This window comes from Mizuhopecten yessoensis, unplaced genomic scaffold (assembly GCF_002113885.1).
Source record: "Mizuhopecten yessoensis strain PY_sf001 unplaced genomic scaffold, ASM211388v2 scaffold3007, whole genome shotgun sequence".
Taxonomy (NCBI): domain Eukaryota; kingdom Metazoa; phylum Mollusca; class Bivalvia; order Pectinida; family Pectinidae; genus Mizuhopecten; species Mizuhopecten yessoensis.
The window spans coordinates 145045-169877 of NW_018404829.1; the positions used below are offsets into that span (position 1 = coordinate 145045).

A 24833-nucleotide genomic window follows, 5' to 3' on the forward strand; every position below is an offset into this window, starting at 1 on the left:
GTTTGTATTTCTGCAGAGATTTAACGGTAGTTTGTATTTCTGCAGAGATTTAACGGTAGTTTGTATTTCTGTAGAGATTTAACGGTAGTTTGTATTTCTGCAGAGATTTAACGGTAGTTTGTATTTCTGCAGAGATTTAACAGTAGTTTGTATTTCTGCAGAGATTTAAAGGTAGTTTGTATTTCTGCAGAGATTTAACGGTATTTGTATTTCTGCAGAGATTTAACGGTAGTTTGTATTTCTGCAGAGATTTAACGGTTTTTTGTTTTTCTGCAGAGATTTGACGGTAGTTTGTTTTTCTGCAGAGATTCAACGGTATTTCTGTAGGTATTTTCGAGGTTTTTGTTTTGTTGTCATTGATGGAACAATATAGACAGGTCTGCACTAAACAACCTGTAGTGATTAACGACCAGTGTCAGGGTGTGGATCGTCGACTGTCACACTGACAATCACAACGTCATGTCAAACCAAATAAAATATCGCTGATAGTTTGAGCATTGATCTGTTTTCATTTGCACTCCATGGTAAATATGCAAATTTTCAGTCTCCATTCAGTGACTAGTGGATGTGCATTCAAACGAAAAGATGTTCTATGTATATATTTACTATTTTTCAGAAACAACGTTTGAGAAAACGGAAATTAATAGTAACGCTACTTTAACTCAAAATCGATGAAAGCTAGGGCAAAATATGACCACAGAAAATTTGCATTGAAACAATGCAAAGACAATAGGAGTAAGTGTTCAGGAGGGAAAGCGCCTGCTGCTTGTCCGCCATATAAATTAGGTCAAACCTAGGTAAATTCACGTCCTCAAAGTTAGAACGGGGTAGTAACAGCAAACTAACAACATCGAAGTCAATTCACACGAGGAAACCTCCAATAAAACCATGATGTCGACCATAGTTAAACGTGTAAATCAACGAAGCAGTTTTGTTTTAAGATCAATATAAGCAATACTGTTCAACTGTTTCAGTGGTCTGTGGTTACCTAGCAACGGTGATCAAACAGATGATCGTTTGAAGAAGTATAGTTTATAAGTTATAAAAGCGTTCAGCAGACTTATCCGATTCAGCTGCCACATGATGACTGATAGGAACTGGAATTAGATTGGCCATGTTGTGCCCTTTACCTTGAAATGGACAATTCCATAGATTTATGGTTTAAAGTAGAAACTTATATTTTCTACATAAAGTTTAAAATTAAGTTTGTTAGCATCTCTGGTGTTCAGACCTTGTATGTTGAATTGTCACTGAAGAATATTATATTAAATGCTTTTTGATTAAGTTATGTTATTTCATAATTATTTCTAGTCTGAAGGGACTTCTAAATAAATAAAAAATAAATAAATATACAACATTTGATTTAGCGTCCTATGTAGCTAACATACGCCACTCTAAAGCGCTTTACAGTACATAGATATACAATTTTATACAGTCAATGCAATTAGCATTTACATTAATCAATACAATATTGAGGAATTCGCAGGAGCTGCCTTATCAGGCGCTAACTACTAGTCCTATGCCGCCTGGCTAATATCACCCTATGTGTGTATGTCTGTGTGTGTGTGTTGGAGTTGTATTGTATTCTGTTTGTAGTGGGACCGTACTTCCAACGGTATCATTTATAGTACCACCTCACTTGAATGCTACAGCACAGATACCGCAACACCACCCCAGACCTTTTTAAACTCCACATGGGTTGTTGAAGTTGTGTGGGCAGAAGAAAAACACTTTCTCTGAATATTCCATACGTATGACGACTTCGGGGATCGAACACCGGCCGCCTGCTTGGAAGGCCGGAGTGTTGACCACTCGACCAGTCCGTCCATTATTGCTAATCTGTATCTTCAAATTAATGTAAAACGCTTAACAACTAAGCAGCTCTTAAGACTATTTTTGGGGGGCTCTATTCTTAAATTTAAGGATTAACTTTAATATCTTTTTCATGTTATGGAGATATAACACAAAAAAACGGAGTGTACTCTAAATAAACCGCGAATTGGTTTATGATGAGAGTACACTTCGGTTTTTTGTGTTATAGCTCCATAACATGAAACATATATTCAAGTTAATCCTTATGATTTAATCTACTATACACAATCCCTGTGGAAATCCACTTTTATTGATGGACTCTTTTCTCTTAGAAATTATTGCGCTGCAGTATCAGCCAATCAAAAGCGACGTTACAAACGGCGACGTCATTTTTTACGTTATGGGCTGATAACATAAATGTTTAAGCCAATGAAAATGCTTGTTACAAGCAAGATGAAATTATAAGACAAATAACGAACGTACGACAAGATATATTTTTAAGATATAAGCAGTCAGTTGAATTAAGTTGTTTGTTTTATCTTAAATTCTACTACCGATGTAAATCTATATGCAGATCACTTATTTCTGTTTTTGAAAATAAATGGATACTAGTAACACGAGGAAATTCTACGCCAGACACTTGGGTCTTCATCGTTTTTGAAGTGGCTTATTTTATTTGGTATGTAGCATAAACAGTTGTATTTTAGAAAAAAATATTTGACCCGGAATGTACAACATTTTGCATAAAAAACGAATTTTGTTTCAGCAGTAAAGAATTAAATGAAAACTTGACAAGAATCGTGCTTTAACGGAACACGTAACATACATCACATACACCAGGCGATACATATAAAAGTGCGTCCACTCGCGGGCGGAGAAGATGTCTTTTGCAAAACCAAGACAACTTTACATTTTGTTACTGGTCACCACAGTACGTTACTGGTCACCACAGAACATAACTGGTCACCTCAGAAAGTTACTGGTCACCACAGAACGTTACTGGTCACCACAGAAAGTTACTGGTCACCACAGAAAGTTACTGGTCACCACATATGTTACTGGTCACCACAGAAAGTTACTGGTCACCACAGATAGTTACTGGTCACCACAGAACGTTACTGGTTACCACAGAAAGTTACTGGTCACCACATAATGTTACTGGTCACCACAGATAGTTACTGGTCACCACAGAACGTTACTCGTCACCACAGATAGTTACTGGTCACCACAGAAAGTTACTGGTCATCATAGAACGTTACTGGTCACCACATAATGTTACTGGTCACCACAGAACGTTACTGGTCACCACAGAAAGTTACTGGTCATCATAGAACGTTACTGGTCACCACAGAACGTTACTGGTCATCATAGAACGTTATTGGTCATCATAGAACGTTACTGGTCACCACAGATAGTTACTGGTCACCACAGATAGTTACTGATCGCCACAGAACGTTACTGGTCACCACAGAACGTTACTGATCACCACAGATAGTTACTGGTCACCATAGATAGTTACTGGTCACCACAGAACGTAACTGGTCACCACAGAACGTTACTGGTCATCATAGAACGTTACTGGTCATTACAGAAAGTTAATGGTCACCACAGAAATTTACTGGTCATTACAGAGTTCCAATACCAGTGCAGAACGAGCCCGTCTCTGATAGGGCATTCCCACACTTTTCTGACAAATCCTACAAATGGATGAATGACTTTCATTTGGCGTTGATACGTGTGAAAGTGACATATTTATTCACTTGTCTTTGCATAAAACAATTCATTATAACATGAAAGAGTCATATATATGTCTGTCAACACTACTAAGTGCCCTTTGACCGTAGTATACAGCGCTTTGTACACCAGGTCAGTGGATTACAATACAGCAAGCTGCCCAGCAAGTGTTCATACCTACCAGTACTTAAATAGAAATATAGCGAGAACAAGAAGTACAGGCAACAAACACAAGAATAAATTTTACCTGAACACGAGAGTCACCGGTTTTATTGCACATGTGGCCATGCAATAAAAAGTACATTGGTATTGCTTTGTTTGTGCTAGCTGACAGTTTTTTTAATCTTTAACATTGTCTCATCACTTTCGTGATGTTAACTGCCGGCGGAAAGATCAGTGACCAGGAGTGTCAATTCCGTGTCCTACATCTAGCAGTGACCAGGAGTGTCAATTCCGTGTTCTACAGCTAATAGTGACCAGGAGTGTCAATTCCGTGTCCTACACCTAACAGTGACCAGGAGTGTCAATTCCGAGTTCTACATCTAACAGTGACCAGGAGTGTCAATTCTGTGTTCTACATCTTACAGTGACCATGAGTGGCAATTCCGTGTCCTACATCTAACAGTGTCCAGGAGTGTCAATTCCGTGTTCTACAGCTAATAGTGACCAGGAGTGTCAATTCCGTGTCCCACATCTAACAGTGACCAGGAGTGTCAACTCCGTGTCCTACATCTAACAGTGACCACGAGTGTCAATTCCGTGTCCTACATCTAACACTGACCAGGAGTGTCAATTCCGTGTTCTACAGCTAATAGTGACCAGGAGTGTCAATTCCGTGTCCCACATCTAACAGTGACCAGGAGTGTCAATTCCGGGTCCTACATCTAACAGTGACCAGGAGTGGCAATTCCGTGTTCTACATCTAACAGTGACCAGGAGTTAAAATCCGTGTTCTACATCTTACAGTGACCAGGAGTGTCAATTCCGTGTTCTACATCTATCAGTGACCAGGAGTGTCAATTCCGTGTGCTACATCTAACAGTGACCAGGAGTGTCAACTCCGTGTTCTACATCTAACAGTGACCAGGAGTCTCAATTCCGTGTCCTACATCTAACAGTGACTAGGAGTGTCAATTCCGTGTTCTACATCTAACAGTGACCAGGAGTTCAATTCCGTGTCCTACATCTAACAGTGTCCAGGAGTGTCAATTCCGTGTTCTACATCTTACAGTGACCAGGAGTGTCAATTCCGTGTGCTACATCTAACAGTGACCAGGAGTGTCAACTCCGTGTTCTACATCTAACAGTGACCAGGAGTTAAAATCCGTGTTCTACATCTTACAGTGACCAGGAGTGTCAATTCCGTGTCCTAGATCTAACAGCGACCAGGAGTTTCAATTCCGTGTTCTACATCTAACAGTGAGCAGGAGTGTCAATTCTGTGTTCTACATCTTACAGTGACCAGGAGTGTCAATTCCGTGTTCTACATCTAACAGTGACCAGGAGTGTCAATTCTGTGTTCTACATCTTACAGTGACCAGGAGTGTCAATTCCGTGTCCTACATCTAACAGTGAACAGGAGTGTCAATTCCGTGTTCTACACCTAACAGTGACCAGGAGTGTCAACTCCGTGTTCTACATCTAACAGTGACCAGGCATGCCACTTCCGTGTTCTACATCTAACAGTGAGCAGGAGTGTCAATTCTGTGTTCTACATCTTACAGTGACCATGAGTGGCAATTCCGTGTCCTACATCTAACAAATAAGGACACGATGGTGTAAGTTCAGATCGCCCCCGAATGATATCCGTCTACTGAACGATACTATACGGATACTATAAGACAATGAAGTGCGTCACTGACGTAATATTTTAATAATCTGGTTAATATGGATTATATTAAGAGACGGCAATCCTGATACAACCTACACCTACAATGTGTAAATATTATATTGAGTTAGTACCGGATATATATCTGACAAGATATAACAGAGGCGAGGAGCGGTTGGAATCTACTAACACAGGAGTGTCAATTCCGTGTCCTAACTCTAACAGTGACCAGGAGTGTCAACTCCGTGTCCTACATCTAACAGCGACCAGGAGTGTCAATTCCGTGTACTACATCTAACAGTGACCAGGAGCGTCAATTCCGTGTCCTACATCTAGCAGTGACCAGGAGTGTCAATTCCATGTCCTACATCTAACAGTGACCAGGATTGTCAATTCCGTGTTCTACATCTTACAGTGACCATGAGTGGCAATTCCGTGTCCTACATCTAACATTGACCAGGAGTGTCAATTCCGTGGCCTACATCTAACAGTGACCAGGATTGTCAATTCCGTGTTCTACATCTTACAGTGACCAGGAGTGTCAATTCGGTGTCCTACATCTAACAGTGACCAGGGGTGTCAATTCCGTGTCCTACATCGAACAGTGACCAGGAGTGTCAATTCGGTGTCCTACATCTAACAGTGACCTGGAGTGTCAATTTCGCGTCCTACATCTAACAGTGACCAGGGGTGTCAATTCCGTGTCCTACATCAAACATATAATGACACGATGGTGTAAGTTCAGATCGCCCCCGAATGATATCCGTCTAATGAACGATACTATACGGATACTAGAAGACAATGAAGTGCGTCACTGACGTAATATTTTAATAATCTGGTAAATATGGATTATATTAAGAGACGGCAATCCTGATACAACCTACACCTACAATGTGTAAATATTATATTGAGTTAGTACCGGATATATATCTGACAAGATATAACAGAGGCGAGGAGCGGTTGGAATCTACTAACAGTAACAGGTGTCCTACATCTAACAGTGACCTGGAGTGTCAATTCCGTGTCCTACGTCTAACAGTGACCAGGAGTGTCAACTCCGTGTCCTACATCTAACAGCGACCAGGAGTGTCAATTCCGTGTACTACATCTAACAGTGACCAGGAGTATCAATTCCGTGTCCTACATCTAATAGTGACCAGGAGTTTCGACTCCGTGTTCTACATCTAACAGTGAGCAGGAGTGTCAATTCTGTGTTCTACATCTAACAGTGACCAGGAGAGTCAATTCCGTGTTCTACATCTAACAGTGAGCAGGAGTGTCAATTCTGTGTTCTACATCTTACAGTGACCAGGAGTGTCAATTCCCTGTCCTACATCTAACAGTGACCAGGAGGGTCAATTCTGTGTTCTACATCTTACAGTGACCAGGAGTGTCAATTCTGTGTCCTACATCTAACAGTGACCTGGAGTGTCAATTCCGTGTCCTACACCTAACAGTGACCAGGAGTGTCAACTCCGTGTCCTACATCTAACAGTGACCAGGAGTGTCAATTCCGTGTCCTACATCTAACATATAATGACACGATGGTGTAAGTTCAGATCGCCCCCGAATGATATCCGTCTACTGAACGATACTATACGGATACTATAAGACAATGAAGTGCGTCACTGACGTAATATTTTAATAATCTGGTTAATATGGATTATATTAAGAGACGGCAATCCTGATACAACCTACACCTACAATGTGTAAATATTATATCGAGTTAGTACCGGATATATATCTGACAAGATATAACAGAGGCGAGGAGCGGTTGGAATCTACTAACAGTAACAGTGTCGACAGATAAATAAGAAAACATCCCTGCTCACACTATCCGCCGTTTTTGACGACTACATTGATGTTTCAGTCTGAATAAACGGAGGTTGGACACGGTACTAACCATGTGACTTCAAAACCAACCAATTCTAAGTCAGCGTCTTATACAAATCCCTGTTATCGCGATAAATTTTGACAAATAAACAAACAAATTACGAAAACATAATTTACATAGATCCCTGCAGAATATACCTATGCACACCTGTATACCATTACACATCTAACATGACTAAGATTGATAGCGGTCATCATTGTTAATCATTGCCTTATCAAGTGTTGTGGTTGTTGGTAAATATCATACACATTCCTTAAGCCTCCTACGATAAGGAATTATTCCTGCTCTTTATAACTTGATCTCATACATTACATGCCTACCTGACAAACGTTGTCATGTTTCAGGTTACTTTGTACGACCCCCATGATGTTTCATAATGCGGGAACGACATATTTTGACAACAGATGAACGCTCTCCTAACTCCAGGATAAACTTTCCCCTGCAAATTCACACTGTTTCAACCACATCTGAAGACATATGCACTGTTATGATATTGAAATTGCATGCTGTGTCACCAATACAATCTTTTGTTGTTAATGTGTGCCTTGTCAAGTCCATTATCTTGACTGATGTTATGTTTTGCTAAGGACAAATGTGGGCAATCACGTGACCTCTAATGAAATCTACACATCGACAGATAATTTTTAGATAAACCGACAAATCTCTTTCTAATATATAATTATGCCTTTTCCATTTACTAGACATGATTCAGTTAGAGTTACACGTCAAATGCACTCGTTGACTCATTGGTTTAATGCAGCTCTTTTTGAAGATATCTCCAGGATGTCAAAAATGATCTTCAGAAAACATCCGCTTTTTTTTTAATTTTTTGTGCCTGTGGCAAAAAACTGAAATAAAAAAGTCATGAAGCACCGACAAAGAGATAAATGCAACGGACATCAGTTCCAAGATTTTCCGGTTATTACACATTGTCTTTATTTTTTTTTCGTCCGGAAGTAGACGTCCAGTGGTGAAACCGGAAGTGTATCCTTGAAGCAAAGAAAATTGTGTTTTAACCCAAGCATGTTTATGTAGACAAAAACTAACATACATTCTGAGTGAAAAAATCTATCACATAAATTATGATACTAGCACAAAGGAAACATCGTCCAGAGATTATCTTACTATGGCGTCTCAAGCACGTCACACTCCATCGGCCTTCATCGGTTATTTTCGGAAGGATGAAATATAACCGGAAAATCTTGGAACTGATGTCCGTTGCATTTATCTCTTTGTCGGTGCTTCATGACTTTTTTATTTCAGTTTTTGCCACAGGCACAAAAAGGAAAAATGCGGATGTTTTCTGTAAATAGAAAAGGACGGCTTTCCTTTTTATTGACGGCAATTGTGGTTTTCTCTTCACTCTGAATTCGTTCGGTGTCCTGAAAGATGAACGTTATACACAACCAAACAGAAAGCATGCCATGGCTATTACGTAGCGTTATATGTCGTTAGCCGTGGTAAGGAATGACGTGTGATGTCTTCCGAGGTTGGTGACGTTTCACGTAAGGCAATACATTGAGACAAACGTCAGTGATAAATGATTCGTTCTAATCTGTAACATATCATATGAAAAGATATTCTCAAAGTTTCCTGTTTTTACAAATGTTTTAGTTTGTCCCATATCCGATATAACCTTACCCGAACCTAGCCATGCTAAAGTTGTGCCGGAATAATTGTGAAACCCGTTCAGTTCTGAATACTGAAACCAGTCCTAAAATGAATCGTGTATCGTAACGGAATAAGCTACGATACTTAAATAAAATAAAGGGATTTGTCGCTGTATTAAAAAGATTATCCCTCGGGGTGCAGACTTTTCTGCTATTTTCCGAGAACTGAATCATTACAGATGGCGTGATTCCACCTTGGATGACATATGCCCTGGCACACCGTGATAACGGAACCATATCCGTGTAAAGGTCCATTTTTCACAAACAACATCTCATTAACCATGCCAGTTTACTCCATTAACATCAATCTTCTCTTTAGGTTCTGACTGGGTGTGAAATTCTCAATTTGTTCTACAATATCTATGTCTATGACGTCTCAACTTTGGTTTGGTGTCGTGGTTATGAAATTTACTTTGTGTTATTAATGGTACGTTCACCCATTTTCGAAAAACCAGATTTTAACAAAAGCTGCATGCGTATTTCTTTGAAATACGACACGGCATAGACTCAAACAGAACTAATTTTATTAACGGACAAAATGTTAATTTTACTATGTGGCAGTTGTCACGTTAACCTGTCAACCTTAGACAGGCAATCATATAGACTGTGTAGGTAAAGGTCAGCATGATCAAAGGAGGTGTTGATTGACATGGTATAAACTTGATTAGCTGACACGTGTTTCCTGTGTGACGCTGTCACGACTTCCGGTATCACACAGGTAGTACTATTGTAATATATGATGAGTTAGCTATATCCTACCAGTGGTCATATGTCCATGTAAAGAGAAAGGTTATACGTTTACGACAGTATTTGATTGCTGTTCTATTTCTTTGCTTTGACATTGTATGTTGTCAATGTTAACGTTGAATGCCCAATATTTTATTTTGTTATAAAGTACATCACTTTGTACATAAACAATAGCCTATTGTTGAAACCAGCATTTAACATCTGTGTATATGCATGTATAACATTTCCAAAATATCGTGCTGTCAAAATCCTTTGACGGTACACATACACAAAATAGGTGATAAAAGAATAAGTTTAATGTGTTGATGGCAAGCCTAAGTTTAAAAATATAAACACGTTGATTCAAAATATAATTATGTTATGATTCTCTGTTCACCAATTAGTCTCCAGACGGTATGACGTATTGTGGCTAATACAACATATCGTATGTATAGCATGCTTCATGGTGCTTTATAAACCGATATGACAAGTAAAATATACCAACAAATCTAAATGGTAGACGAATTAATATAAGTACTTATGTACTTGTTTTTGAATCCTCTTTGTTGATTTTGTATTATTTTGTCACTGCCATATATTGAATAAAATTACTGTTTAAACTAAATGTGAGTATCCATTAACGATAAAAAAGTCATAATTAAACCAGGCTTTTAATATACAGTATATTCTTTAAGGTATTGAATGCTGATACATCCATTAAAAGTGTTTATAATAGTCTGTTATTGCACACGTCCTCCGTTGCATATAAGGCGCTTGATTTAATGGTTTTTTTCACTTTCCAAACTAAATTCATGTATAAAAACTACACGACTTTGTAATCACATCTTCTCTGGCTGTTTGATAACATCATAACGCAGTATGTGGCTTGGAGTAACGTTTTTCCTTTATTTTATTTGTTTATTTATTTCCAATTCAACAACCCCAAGGGTCCACTTACAGAATGGATAACAACATTTCAACCCAAGTATAATATACCACAGTCAGTTATGCATGTACCACAGACTAAAAGATACTCATACGTAAAACAAAAGGAATTAGTGATAGCAAATACTCTTTAACCGTATTCTTCACGCTGGTACTTATTCCTTACACCAAGTTATGTGTACCGTTCCACGTGCGGTCAGTTTCCTTTAGCCCGTGTTTGTTGACCGTTCATTATATACAAACTGATGACCTGTAATAACATAACTTGCACGTCCTACCTGACATATTGGCGTCCGACGCTTGAATTGATACGATACATCATAAACATATGTGTATTTGTCAATAGATATTGTAAGTGACAATATGATATACACAGAGTATGTATATCAGGATTGGGTGGGATGTGGTACTGTCAACAGGTACTGTCGCGATCAATTTACCCGGCCGTCTGTAGACAGGTCGTGTCGTGATCAATTTACCCGGCCGTTTGTAGACAGGTCGTGTCGTGATCAATTTACCCGGCCATCTGTAGACAGGTCGTGTCGTGATCAATTTACCCGGCCGTCTGTAGACAATAAATGTAAGATAGACGTGTGAATTTCATATTGGATACAAATATTTCAGCTCTTTTTAACAATCGAATATGGAACGGAAAATATCACAAATAGTTATGATCAAGTCAGCAATGTCGGGCAATCAAATCATTCCTCCTCGTGATGAAAAAATGTACCTGCTTAAATATCAGCATATGGAAGATATTTGCTTGAAAGGACTCTTTCATCGCATGCAAATAATCAGGAAAAAACCCCGATTTCTCACTCTCATTAAAACTAATTAGTGTCTGTGTGTAAGTTTACCTGGAATCCAATAAAACTAGCGATGACTAACACACTGTGTCAGTAGTGAAGTACATATTTTAACAAGTGAACATGCATTTAAGTTGTAATGGGTTTTACCAAGGTATTTTATGTCAAAACGTGATTGCCAGTCGTGCAGTGACCAACTTTGTGTGTTCGTTATTTTTTGTATAAGGAAGATTTTCTATGGGCCTCGTATATTATTATGTTATGACGAGGGAACTCGTCCCTGTACAGTATGTGTGGGTAGAACAGTTACAGGGTCTAGCCGTGAGATACCTCACTAGACGTTACGTATGTCCTTAGCATACCTTGTTCTTATATATATTACTCCCCTTCTTTCAGTAACATTTCTAAGTATACCTTCCAACCGGAAAGGACAATTGCTTTTATATGTTTTCAGTACTGGCACTCACTTTGAACTTGAATTATGTAACGTGTTTTTTTATGTGTGTTTTCACTGTGCGTTTTCAGAGCCGCCAGTGGTTTTGGTCTCCGTCCTACAAAAATCCATGTTGGCGTGGGGAAAAGGGATTGCTAGGTTGTGTCCCTTACTTCTTCGTGCTGGGGTTCCCAAAATGTGGCACCACCGATCTCTTCAACAGGATCAAACTACATCCGGGTTACGTACCTCCATTGTTCAAAGAAATCCATTGGATAACGAGGTATCGTTTCTTCCCGCTAGGGAGAAATGCGAAGGGGAAGCGGATAAGTAAGTATATTCATACGCTTTGCCATTTTTACCGTTAAAAATTAAAACAAAAAACAAACAAAAAGAACTAGACAGAAACAACACAAGTTATGAAGATGTAATAGTTATCTACAGTTTATATCCATAATGAGTGAAAATATTTCCGCGAGAATACTTTTGCATCAAAATAAAATGAACATGGTTGATAATCTGTGAAAATTCCTTTCATTTTTTTTTAATATACAAAAATTGATTTGATTACTTGATGATTATATCTCAATAACAAGTTCGGCATGTTTGCCTTGTTTTGATGATTTAGTAATGTAGTTACTATAAATTTACAATTTCGTTAAAAATATTGGCTAAATGGTATTTTACGTCTTGTTAAGTATTCTGCCAGTGTTTCTAATAGCATTGCATCATTTACTTCAAAAAGAATAATTGGTATGCATATTAATGTTAGTTTAACACGTAATAAAAAAAATTTGGACAGTTCAGCACGTGCGTGATCTACATAAGGGATTCCGGATGTACCTCAGAGTGTTTTCTCCTTTGACGGAAATCTTAAAATGGTGCTACGATCCATATAACTCTAACACCACCACCACCACCACTGTCGTCACTTCCGGTGCAAGTCCATATATGTCCTGTGAAGACAGAATTACAGGTAACGCAATCACAAATGGTATTGTCCAAGGTATTTCATTTAACAAACTATAAAGATACAGGTAATGCTCTGCATACCAGGAAGGATATTTAACCTAACGAGGTCTGTCGTAACTTTAATAGACATAAGTAGTGGCATATATAACATACATAATAACTCATAAGAATTGGTATATATAATATACATAAGTTGTGTTATATATAATATACATATTAACTCATAAGTAGTGGTATATATAATATAGGTAAGTAGTGTTATATATAATACACATAAGTAGTGGTATATTTAATATACATAAGTAGTGTTATATATAATATATATAAGTAGTGTTATATGTAATGTACATAAGTAGTGGTATATATAATAAACATACTAACTCATAAGTAGTGTTATATATCATACACATAAGTAGTGTTATATATAATATATATAAGTAGTGTTATATGTAATGTACATAAGTAGTGGTATATATAATATACATAAGTAGTGGTATGTATGATATACATAAGTAGTGTTATATATAATATACATAAGTAGTGTTATATATAATATACATAAGTAGTGGTATATAAGAAATAGGTAATGTGGTATACATAATATACATAAGTAGTGTTATATATCATACACATAAGTAGTGTTATATATAATATACATAAGTAGTGGTATATATAATATACATAAGTAGTGGTATATATAATACACATAAGAAGTGTTATATATAATATACATAAGTAGTGGTATAAGTGTAATATATAATATACATAAGTAGTGGTATATATAATATACATAAGTAGTGGTATATATAATATACATAAGTAGTGTTATATATAATATACATAAGTAGTGGTATATATAATATACATAAGTAGTGGTATATTTAATACACATAAGAAGTGTTATATATAATATACATAAGTAGTGGTATAAGTGTAATATATAATATACATAAGTAGTGGTATATATAATATACATAAGTAGTGGTATGTATAATATACATAAGTAGTGTTATATATCATACACATAAGTAGTGGTATATATAATATACATAAGTAGTGGTATAGATAATATACATAAGTAGTGTGATATATAATACACATAAGTAGTGGTATATATAATATACATAACCAGTGTTATATATAATATACATAAGTAGTGGCATATATCATTCACATAAGTAGTGTTATGTATAATATACATAAGTAGTGGTATATATGATATTCATAAGTAGTGTTGTATATAAAATACATAAGCAGTGTTATATATAATATACATAAGTAGTGGTATATATAATATACATAAATAGTGGTATATATAATATACATAAGTAGTGTTATATATAAAATACATAAGCAGTAGTATATATGATATTCATAAGTAGTGTTATATATAATATACATAAGTAGTGTGATATATAATACACATAAGTAGTGGTATATATAATATACATGAGTAGTGGTATACATAATATACATAAGTAGTGGTATATATAATATAAATAAGTACTCTTATATATCATACACATAAGTAATGGTATATATAAAATACATAAGTAGTGGTATATATAATATACATAAGCTGTGTTATATATAATATACATAAGTAGTGTGATATATAATACACATAAGTAGTGGTATATATAATATACATAACCAGTGTTATATATAATATACATAAGTAGTGGTATAGATAATATACCACTACTTATGTATATTATACATAACACTAGTTATGTGAATGATATATACCACTACTTATGTATATTATATATACTACTACTTATGTATATTATATCTACCACTACTTATGTATATTATATATACTACTACTTATGTATATTATATCTACCACTACTTATGTATATTATATATACTACTACTTATGTATATTATATCTACCACTACTTATGTATATTATATATACTACTACTTATGTATATTATATCTACCACTACTTATGTATATTATATATACCACTACTTCTGTATATTATATATACCACTACTTATGTATTTTATATATACCACTACTTATGTATTTTATATATACCACTACTTATGTATTTTATCTATCCCACTACTTATGTATTTTATATATACCATTACTTATGTGTATGATATATAACAGTACTTATGTATATTATATATACCACTACTTCTGTATATTATATATACCACTACTTATGTATATTATACATACCAGTACTTATGTATATTATATATACCACTACTTATGAGTATGATATATAACACTACTTATGTATATTATACATACCACTACTTATGTGTATTATATATCACACTACGTATGTATATTATCTATACCACTACTTATGTATATTATATATAACACTACTTATGAATATCATAAGTAGTGTTATATATAAAATACATAAGCAGTAGTATATATGATATTCATAAGTAGTGTTATATATAATATACATAAGTAGTGTGATATATAATACACATAAGTAGTGGTATGTATAATATACATAAGGAGTGTTATATATCATACACATAAGTAGTGGTATATATCATATACATAAGTAGTGGTATATATAATATACATAAGTAGTGTTATATATAAAATACATAAGCAGTGTTATATATAATATACATAAGTAGTGGTATATATCATTCACATAAGTAGTGTTATGTATAATATACATAAGTAGTGGTATATATGATATTCATAAGTAGTGTTATATATAAAATACATAAGCAGTGTTATATATAATATTCATAAGTAATGTTATATATAATATACATAAGTAGTGTTATATATAATATACATAAGTAGTGGTTTATATAATATACATAAGTAGTGGTATATATAATATACATAAGTAGTGGTAGATATAATATACATAAGTAGTAGTATATATAATATACATAAGTAGTGGTAGATATAATATACATAAGTAGTGGTTTATATCATATACATAAGTTATGGTATATATAATATATACTAACTCTTAGTTGTTTTGAAATCAACCAGTTCTTCTCTTACTTTGGAAATTGTATAATAAAGGGTTTCCAGACAACTCTCTTTTCAGAGTTTAAGAGGGATAACGGTATTTTTATTCATTTTCGGCATATTATTTATATTGTCAATTTGTATAGGTGCATTCACAGGTATGTATACATCCTCGATATCCAGGGGGAACGCTCACTTTCACGTTCTGCACCCCTGGAATGTGTCAAAGCAAAATTGAAACCGTAACCCCTGGAGTATCGAGGATGGTGTATTACTTGTTTTCATTATTTTCCTATATTGTACGATGTACACATATCATGATATGACAGTTACTACACATTGTACGCATTGGTGTTCAAAAACATTCTAACACATGGTAGGACCTTTAAAATGATACAAACAGCCACAAAAGGCTCATATAGAAGAATTACACGTGCCCACAGTGCCATAATCACATGTATTGACTTGTGTAGGAGATTTCAGCCCGTCCACGATCTGGGACTCGGACCTGTACACACAGCTCCCAGAGAACAAGGACAGGATGGTACCCGTCCACACCCCCGGTGACTTCGTCCACGACATGAACCCTTGCGCCAAACTCATCATCATGCTAAGAAATCCAGTCAACAGGTAACACTGTACCATTTTTATGTAACATACTATATTGTTTTAGTTATGTAATATTTTTGTATTTTGAGGATGTTTTATCTATTTTCGGAGATGAATGATGTATTGTTTATTGTCGGGGAGACAATAGTTTGTTCTCAAGGTCTAAAAAGTCCGGAAGGAAATGTTTTCCTAATCTTGCCTCTGTCTAATATTTGTTTGATATTTGGCAGTTGCGTCATAAAATATTACATCTCCCTCTCATGTTTTCGTCGTCATCTTTTACTTTTTTATCAAATGAATATATAGACGAACCGCTGCGTGATCTAGTTCAACTTTAACCTGCTCTGATTTCACATTCGTATGTAATACGAATATTAAGCAGAATCTACTAACGTGTAGAGCATTCATGTTTTAAAATATCTTTATTTACATTCAAAAATGATAAATAGTACATCATAGGTATTGTGCGAAAGAAAAATGAATGCAGACTAAAGCCAATGGGGGATTTTGATCTTTTCTTCATAGAACAGAGGTACGCCTTCATAACATTCATAGCTTGTACAGCTGATAAGTATGTCATATAGTGTTGTTATATAGCGGAATATTTATTCGTTAATGTTATATATATATTTTTTTAATTAGGGGTATTTGATGTTTTATGACAAAACTGTGGCAGGTGTGTGTTATCATTACCGACTAGATCACCCATGCAGGTCGGGGATCGAGGAAGGTTACACCTGCTGTTCCCCACTGTATGTAGCATAAGAGGCGACTAATGAGGGAACCCCTGCAGAACCAGGGATTAGATTTTGTGCCATCTACTTGTTGACACAAAAGCGACCGAAATAAATCTTCTGCACCTTTCTCAGTTGTTATTCTCTGCTTAACGTTCAGCATTTAGGGTAATGCCAACAACACCGTCACCTGTTGTCAGTATAATGTGACCGGGCGGAATGCTGTACTTGGTGCCTTCGGCATGGCATTTCAGTGAGGTAGCACTATACAGTCGGCATCGGATCCGCGCTATCACACGGAGCCAATTACACCAACAAACCTTGTCTCCAGCACACATACACACATGCACCCATACACAAAAGACATTGAACGGCATTAGCTGTTAATAGGACGTTAAACAAAATAAAACCAAACCAAACCAAACCAACTAGATATAGCGATGTGATCCGTAATCTGTTTATCATTGTTTGGCTTGAAATTGCACTAAGTGACAACAATTTAACCTGTTTTTCAGACTTTACTCAGATTACCTCCATTTCTATAAACACAAGTCACCCCAACAATTTCACGAAATTGTGACAAGCACCATTGATCTCTACAAACGTTGTTTCCGGAAATGGGGAATCAGGCCATGTGTACACCAGTACTACCTAGAGGTGACAGGGAAGGTGAGTACATACATCGTTTTAATGTCAATAGACCTCAGAATCAAGCCATGGGTATACCAGTACTACCTAGAGGCGACAGGGAAGGTGAGGACATACATCGTCTTATTTTCAATAGAAATCAGAATCAGGCCATGTGTACACCAGTACTACCTAAAGGCGACAGGGAAGGTGAGTACATACATCGTCTTAATGTCAATAGACATCAGAATCAAGCCATTCGTACACCAGTACTACCTAGAGGTGACAGGGAAGGCGAGTACATACATCGTCTTAATGTCAATAGACATCAGAATCAAGCCATGTGTAAACCAGTACTACATAGAGGTGACAGGGAAGGCGAGTACATACATCGTCTTAATGTCAATAGACGTCAGAATCAAGCCATGTGTAAACCAGTACTACCTAGAGGTGACAGAGAAGGTGAGTACATACATCGTCTTAATGTCATAGAAATCAGAATCAGGCCATGTGTATACCAATACTACCTAGAGGTGACAGGGAAGGTGAGTACATACATCGTCTTAATGTCATAGAAATCAGAATCAGGCCATGTGTACACCAGTACTACCTAGAGGTGACAGGGAAGGTGAGTTAATACATCATCCTAATGTCTACAGGCAGTAGGCGTTTTTTGTGTGCCTTCTCTTTTCCGTTTCTTTCTTTGTTTATGTTTTAGCTTATACACTAATATTCATCTTTTACAGGCTCGTCTTCGTTTGGGAATTTACTACATATATATTTCTGATTGGTTGGAAAAATTTCCACGTGATCAGTTCCTTTTCATTCGATTGGAAGATTATGCTGTAGACACAAAGCACCACTTACAGAATATCTTCAAATATCTGGACTTACGTAAGTATCCACATATGGCTTTACTAAATTTATAATCAGGCAAAATATTTTTGAAAACAGATTATGTACTACAGGTCTTGATTGTTTTTGTCTATTTCTAATAAAGCAGGATTGGGTTTGGGGTTATAAGAAACACAATACGACAGCTCAACAATTTCAGTAAGCTTCAAAATGAACTCACTGTCTGTCTATATAGGTTCCTCTGTCATTGTAGCCACATTAACGTTGGCAGAAAGTAAAATACAAAATGAATAGATAACAGGTTTTTTTCTTGTTTTCTTTTTCCTGATCAAAACGCTCTCAAAATTGAAAAATTCAAAACACATATCATAAATCTAATATCAAGGGAAACGAATGACAGATTCTCTGTATACCTTCCGAGAAATCGTAAACTTTTTTTATATATAAATCATTTTATTGATCACAGCTCCTATATCTGATGGCCTTCTTAATGAGATGTCATCGGCAGCACCAACAAACACACGTCAAGACCGGAAGGAGGATAGTGACGCGCCCCCTATGTTACCGGAAACCAGACTAACACTGGATCAATTCTATGCACCGTTCAATAAAAAACTAGCAATGCTTTTAAATGATAAACGTTATGAGTGGTAACTTATAAAGTGGAACAATATTGACTTAAGGTAGCAGAAATTGGAGTGGCTTTTATATCAATAAATACATATACCGCACAATATCAAATGTGGTGCCCATTTAAGGAAGTAAAAAGCTACTAGACTTGTCCTTCAGACATTATGACGTAACAATCTATTTGATCCCATTGGTTGGAGCATATGTAGCCTTGTGTTATACTAACCTTTTATGATATTTCTTTTAATAAAATGTGTACAAATATATTTATTGTTGTGTTTTATTTGAAGAAAATACTTGTTATTCCAGAGACAGCATTTTGTTTTAATTAGATTTCATATTGATAACAATATTGATATCAATGGTTTTACCTTGATGTGAAATAAAGCTTACTTGGCACTATTTAGTCGAGTTGTGTTATGGTTTGTGTATAAAGCACTGTCAGTCACGGGTGAACATGTATTTGCAGGTATTTGATTTCAATAAATCACCTATTACTATCTATTTATATTGGCTGTCTCTCCCTATAACACATATTTGTTGTTACCACTTGCCTGTTAAAATATGCCAGATGTAAATCAATACCCTGCGTGTACAAGATTTACCTCATTCTGTATAATCAGTGGGACATTATTTCTCATATAAATTTACTGAAAGAAATTATCCGGAAATCAATCTTACAAAAGCCAACATGAGCATTGTCATGGTTTAGCTTCTAATACGTTATTCCGTGCTCCAACCCACTGCACCACTGCCATAGCTTTTGCTGATAAGTGTAAATCTCTAACACCCCGAAATATATCCACTCATCACCACACCGCTACCTAGAGGTGATCAATCGTATTATCTCCTAAAAAGTACATTTGGACACAACCTTACAAGGAACAAATTGAGGTCGTCATTCCAATACAAATCCCTCAGAAATGAGGTCGCCATTCGTTAGGAAACCATACTACGGGTAACATATGTAGGTCGTGATGCTTGAAGAAACAACAATTCCATACAGTTTAATACAGTTTAATACACGGAACATTATACACTGTACGTCGACGTTCACTAGCAGGTAAATAATACAATAATATAAGGAACACTTAATAATGCAAACGAAACGTAGAGGTCCTAACCAGGGCACAGTAACCACAAGCAGGTCCGAACCCTGAACGTTGTTTTTTTTGATAACCGAGTGATCTACAGTACAAACATTCTATATCGAACTACAATTGGAATTTATGTAGATTTATGTATCTGTGCGAAAACCAAGATAAATCATATTTATTCAAAACATTTTTTTAACACAAACGTCCATTGCGTTATCATTCTGAATAAAATGTACGACCTATGCATTTGTTTGTTTGCATTCCACTACTACAGTGTGGTATCTGTACAGATCGTACTCTGTGCAAAAGATGATTAAGAGAACAACAATGCTGTCTGGGTTTAGTATGTAAACTTATTGTTTTCCGTTCACCGAAAATAAAATATGTAAGAGGATGTGAAACGATATCATATACCATATCATATTTGACTGCTTTCTTAAACGGCAATATTGCTCTCGTTAAATTTCCTTAAAATATTTATTTTCGCTACATAACTTCCTCACGTCACTTAAGTTTTTAAATACAATCCTTTTCGACTATACTTTTCGACTATACTTTTTTAAAAATCTCAGTAAGATCTAAATTAAATTTTTCACCGATAACTAGTTGGAAATATAAAAAAAATACAGTTTTGCATTCACTAACCAATATAATTATGTCTTTTTTATTAAGAGGATTTTAATATTTGTGTTCACTTCTCTTTGTGTTGTATTTCTAACGAAGCAATGTTCCCATATTCGAACACGATACAAACAAATATCTCCACCACATACATTCCATCCCAAGATATTTTTTAAGCAGAGAGCTACCGACTATGATATTTGTTAAGGCTACTTAGGAACATTACTAGGAAACACATCTGGAAAGGAAGACTTTAGCAAACAATTTTCTAGATGTTCCACAAGGATTTTATTTATAAATAATCCATTATGCAAAACCCCAAAGAAATACAACTACATGTCTGCTTCCTTTCCTCGAGATCTAGACACGTATCATGATATATTCCGATGATATGGTACATCGGTACTCTGTTAAATGTCTAGGCATGGCCCAGGGCTGATAATTGTAAAACAAAGAATTTTCACAGAAATGTATGTATGTGTTCAAAAATATCCACTCAGAAACCTCTCCTACTGGAGGAAGAAATGTAACGATTTTACAATAACAAAATGAATTTATTCATCTTTCTTTTTAAAATATAAGGATATTATCCTCAAGGAGACGTTCTTGTAAGAATGTAATATTGTATGTCTAAAAATATTATTTTACCGACTGATACATTTTTCAACTATTTTTACACATCATAATCTAAAACCTTAACCAGTTAACATATCCTAATAGTATCAAACTATAAATTGAAGATGCTAATATGTTTTCATTACAAACGTTCTTTGCTCCTTGCACTTTTTTTGTATGCAATTTTTTTAATTGATAAAAAAAACATTGAGAACATTTCTGAGTTAAATCTGGTTATTTATGTAAACAAGTATGAAAAATACTGGTTAAGGCATTTCTTTCATTTGTCTTGGCTTGCATTGTTATAAATATTTCTTTTCTCTCTACAATGGTTCCAATTGGCATACATTTTGGAGTCGTTGTCTTTGTTTTCGTTGATATGTCATTTAAAAAAAGGACAGTGACAGATGAAAGAATCTGATGATTCTTTGAAACTGTTGAATTCTGACTCTTCCTCATTAATCTCTGTTTTAAAATCAACATTTTCCTCGCTACAAAGCACAGCTGGTAATGAATTTCTCTAGCTATATGGTGTAGAATTGAGTTTTTTTCTTCATTTGTTTTAGTCAAACAATTTTTATTGATCAAACTAACAATGAAATGGAATAAGGTATTCGACATAACGCATGAAATCCTCTACTGAATCTCCAGAAAGATGATATACAATTAAAAAAATTGAGAGAACTTAAATAAAGAGAGATATTTTAAGATCATTTACGTCAGATATACATTATCATAGATAATGACTGATACCGTTTATAAAACTAAGCCTTATTTATGTTTTATCGTTTTCAACTCTTTCAATTACTTACATGTATCATCTTTAATTCCAACATATAAAGGCTGATGAACTAGCCCTTAACCAGTTATATATTTTAAAGAAAGTTACTGCAGAAGGGGAGGCAAATCTTCGAAAAAAGTCTGAAGCTTCATAATGACTACTAGATTGATATCTGAATAGGTGCGTCACCTGCTTTGGATAACACAGGAAATGGAAAAAGCATCTTGGAATAGACGATTCATGGACAGCCTACGGAATCTGGAGTCATTTGGAGGGTCATGTCATTTTGTGGCTAGTGTAAGTCACCACTATTCATTCATTTAAGCGATTATTACACATAACCTACCATAGGTAACATACATCTACTACGCTACTGCTGGTTTTGATATCAGTCACACTGAATTGTAACAATGGTGTTATTACTTTTAGTTTGCTGTCTTTCTACAATTATCAACAAAACCCAGTGACATAATGTCTGTCCAGGTTACACGTTCATATAAAAACATAAGTCAGCTAAGTGAACGCTTTCACTTTCAAATTCTATCTAATTTCAGTTGTAAGTTATATTATATGACCAATTTCCCTTTTTCACACCCAGTAACGTATGTACATAGCTTAGGATGGAAGATAAGCCTAATATGTGCTTTAACAAATGTAAAATTACACGTCATAGAATTGAACGGGTGTTTGATACAGTTTACTCGACACCCTATACTAAAATACTAAAATTTAGTCGACTTAATCACAACGCTTTACACGGAAACAAAAGATCTAAAGAGTATTCCGAGATCAACAAAATGTACATCAGGTGACACAAAAAAATGTAGATTGTGAGTTTCAAAATCTTAAAACGTACATATTCGTTGTTTCCTTTTTTAACAACTTCAAACACTAACGATAGGATTTCCATACTGTCGTATGGCAGGTATCTTTACAAAGGCAACATTATCTACAAATTGAGGCTTACTGAGGAAAACAAATCATACAAAACAAAATTGAAATATGTGAATGAACAAACATTGCTTTATTGTGTTAGGGTTAGGGTTAGGGTTACAAACAATGCTTTATTGTGTTAAGCCATCCAGGATATTTAGAAACACTTTATATCAAAATGTCTGTGAGAAAAGATGTTTGTAAGTGCAAAAAGGAATGTCTAACCAAGTACGGGCACGTTTGGAAGGGAAGGGTGCCAAATGAGGACATTGGTTACGAAACTAACATGTTCTTTCTGAATAAAAACGGGATATAGTTTATATAATATTACATGCATATTGATTCTAACTTGTGTTGTTTTTGAATTTAACAATAACATCCATTGTAACAACATTTTCCATATACTTATTTATACTTTTATAATTATCAACATCAAGCATAACATATCCTGATGTTAGATGTTAACATTTCTAATTAAAGTTATCATAAGCAGGGGGAAAATCGAAAGTTGCTGATGAAATCCATCCCTCTTCCTGTCCCATACAAACGTAATAGCCAGAGCAACATGGCAAAACATCACAAGTTAATCAAATAATCAAATACAAACAAAACATAAATATGTAAGACCAAACACTTGTGTTTTTCTAACGAATCAGAAAGCACGAGTTTATTTCGCGGACGAATTTATATTCACGAGTATATGAATATATACGTCCGCGCAATAAATGAGTGCTTTTTGATTCGTTAGAAAAACACTAGTGTGTGGTCTTGCTTTTATCACATACCTTCCGTATTTGGTAGATATCTTTTTATATTTTTATATTTTTTGCAAATACCGGGATCTTTTCAGTTCGCCATGACAAAGGGGATTCCCATAAAAAGTAGTTCCGGCTAGTAGGTAAACACAACATTCCGTATTGCACATGTGCAATACAGAACGTTGTATTTCATGGTCTGAAAGTTGCTTGTATTACTATAAGAAGATTCAACAGGTATGTGATAAAAAAGATATTGCTCAATGCCAAAATCTGGCGAGGAATTTTATTAATCTACATTGTAGACACAAATTAAGGATAAATAACATTTAAACATGAATTATCAATTAAACTCTTGGTGCATGGAGTTTAGGACACTTTTTCTCCAGACATACTCCTAAACTTTGCATTCTATGTCACGTGATTAAGAATCAGAGCTTTCCTACCTATGCCGAATACAGCATAAAAGTCGTCAACATATCTGGGACAACAAAGGCATGTCGCGACAGTCTCACTACACCTCGTGCTATATGCAGTGGAAATTATTTTAGGCGTTTGAATTAGAGTCTTGCAAGGTAAAGAGCGAAGCGAATATAGTAAGTATAGTGCCACATAAAGGTAAACAAATCTCGTGTTCTTTATATTGATTTTCCCGGATTACTCCTAAGTCTTCCGTATAAAAAAATAACATGTATGGCTCATGTTTTCATGAAAATCCCTCGAATTATTGCTAGTCAAACTCTGTTCATATATCATTGTATACCTATCGCAGTATGGCAG

General features: G+C 35.3%; 1 protein-coding gene across 1 annotated transcript in view; it reads left to right on the plus strand.

Annotated features, from left to right (window-relative positions):
• The window catches only part of LOC110446808 (carbohydrate sulfotransferase 15-like), a 30556-nt gene extending 11053 nt beyond the window's left edge, over positions 1-19503 (plus strand). Inside the window, exons 2-7 of the mRNA XM_021492120.1 lie at positions 11941-12178; positions 12651-12824; positions 16270-16426; positions 17655-17808; positions 18513-18660; positions 19088-19503. Coding sequence (XP_021347795.1) covers positions 11941-12178; positions 12651-12824; positions 16270-16426; positions 17655-17808; positions 18513-18660; positions 19088-19275 — 1059 coding nt within the window. The 3' untranslated portion in view covers positions 19276-19503. The remainder of the gene's footprint in view (positions 1-11940; positions 12179-12650; positions 12825-16269; positions 16427-17654; positions 17809-18512; positions 18661-19087) is intronic.
• Positions 19504-24833: the final 5330 nt, after the last annotated feature.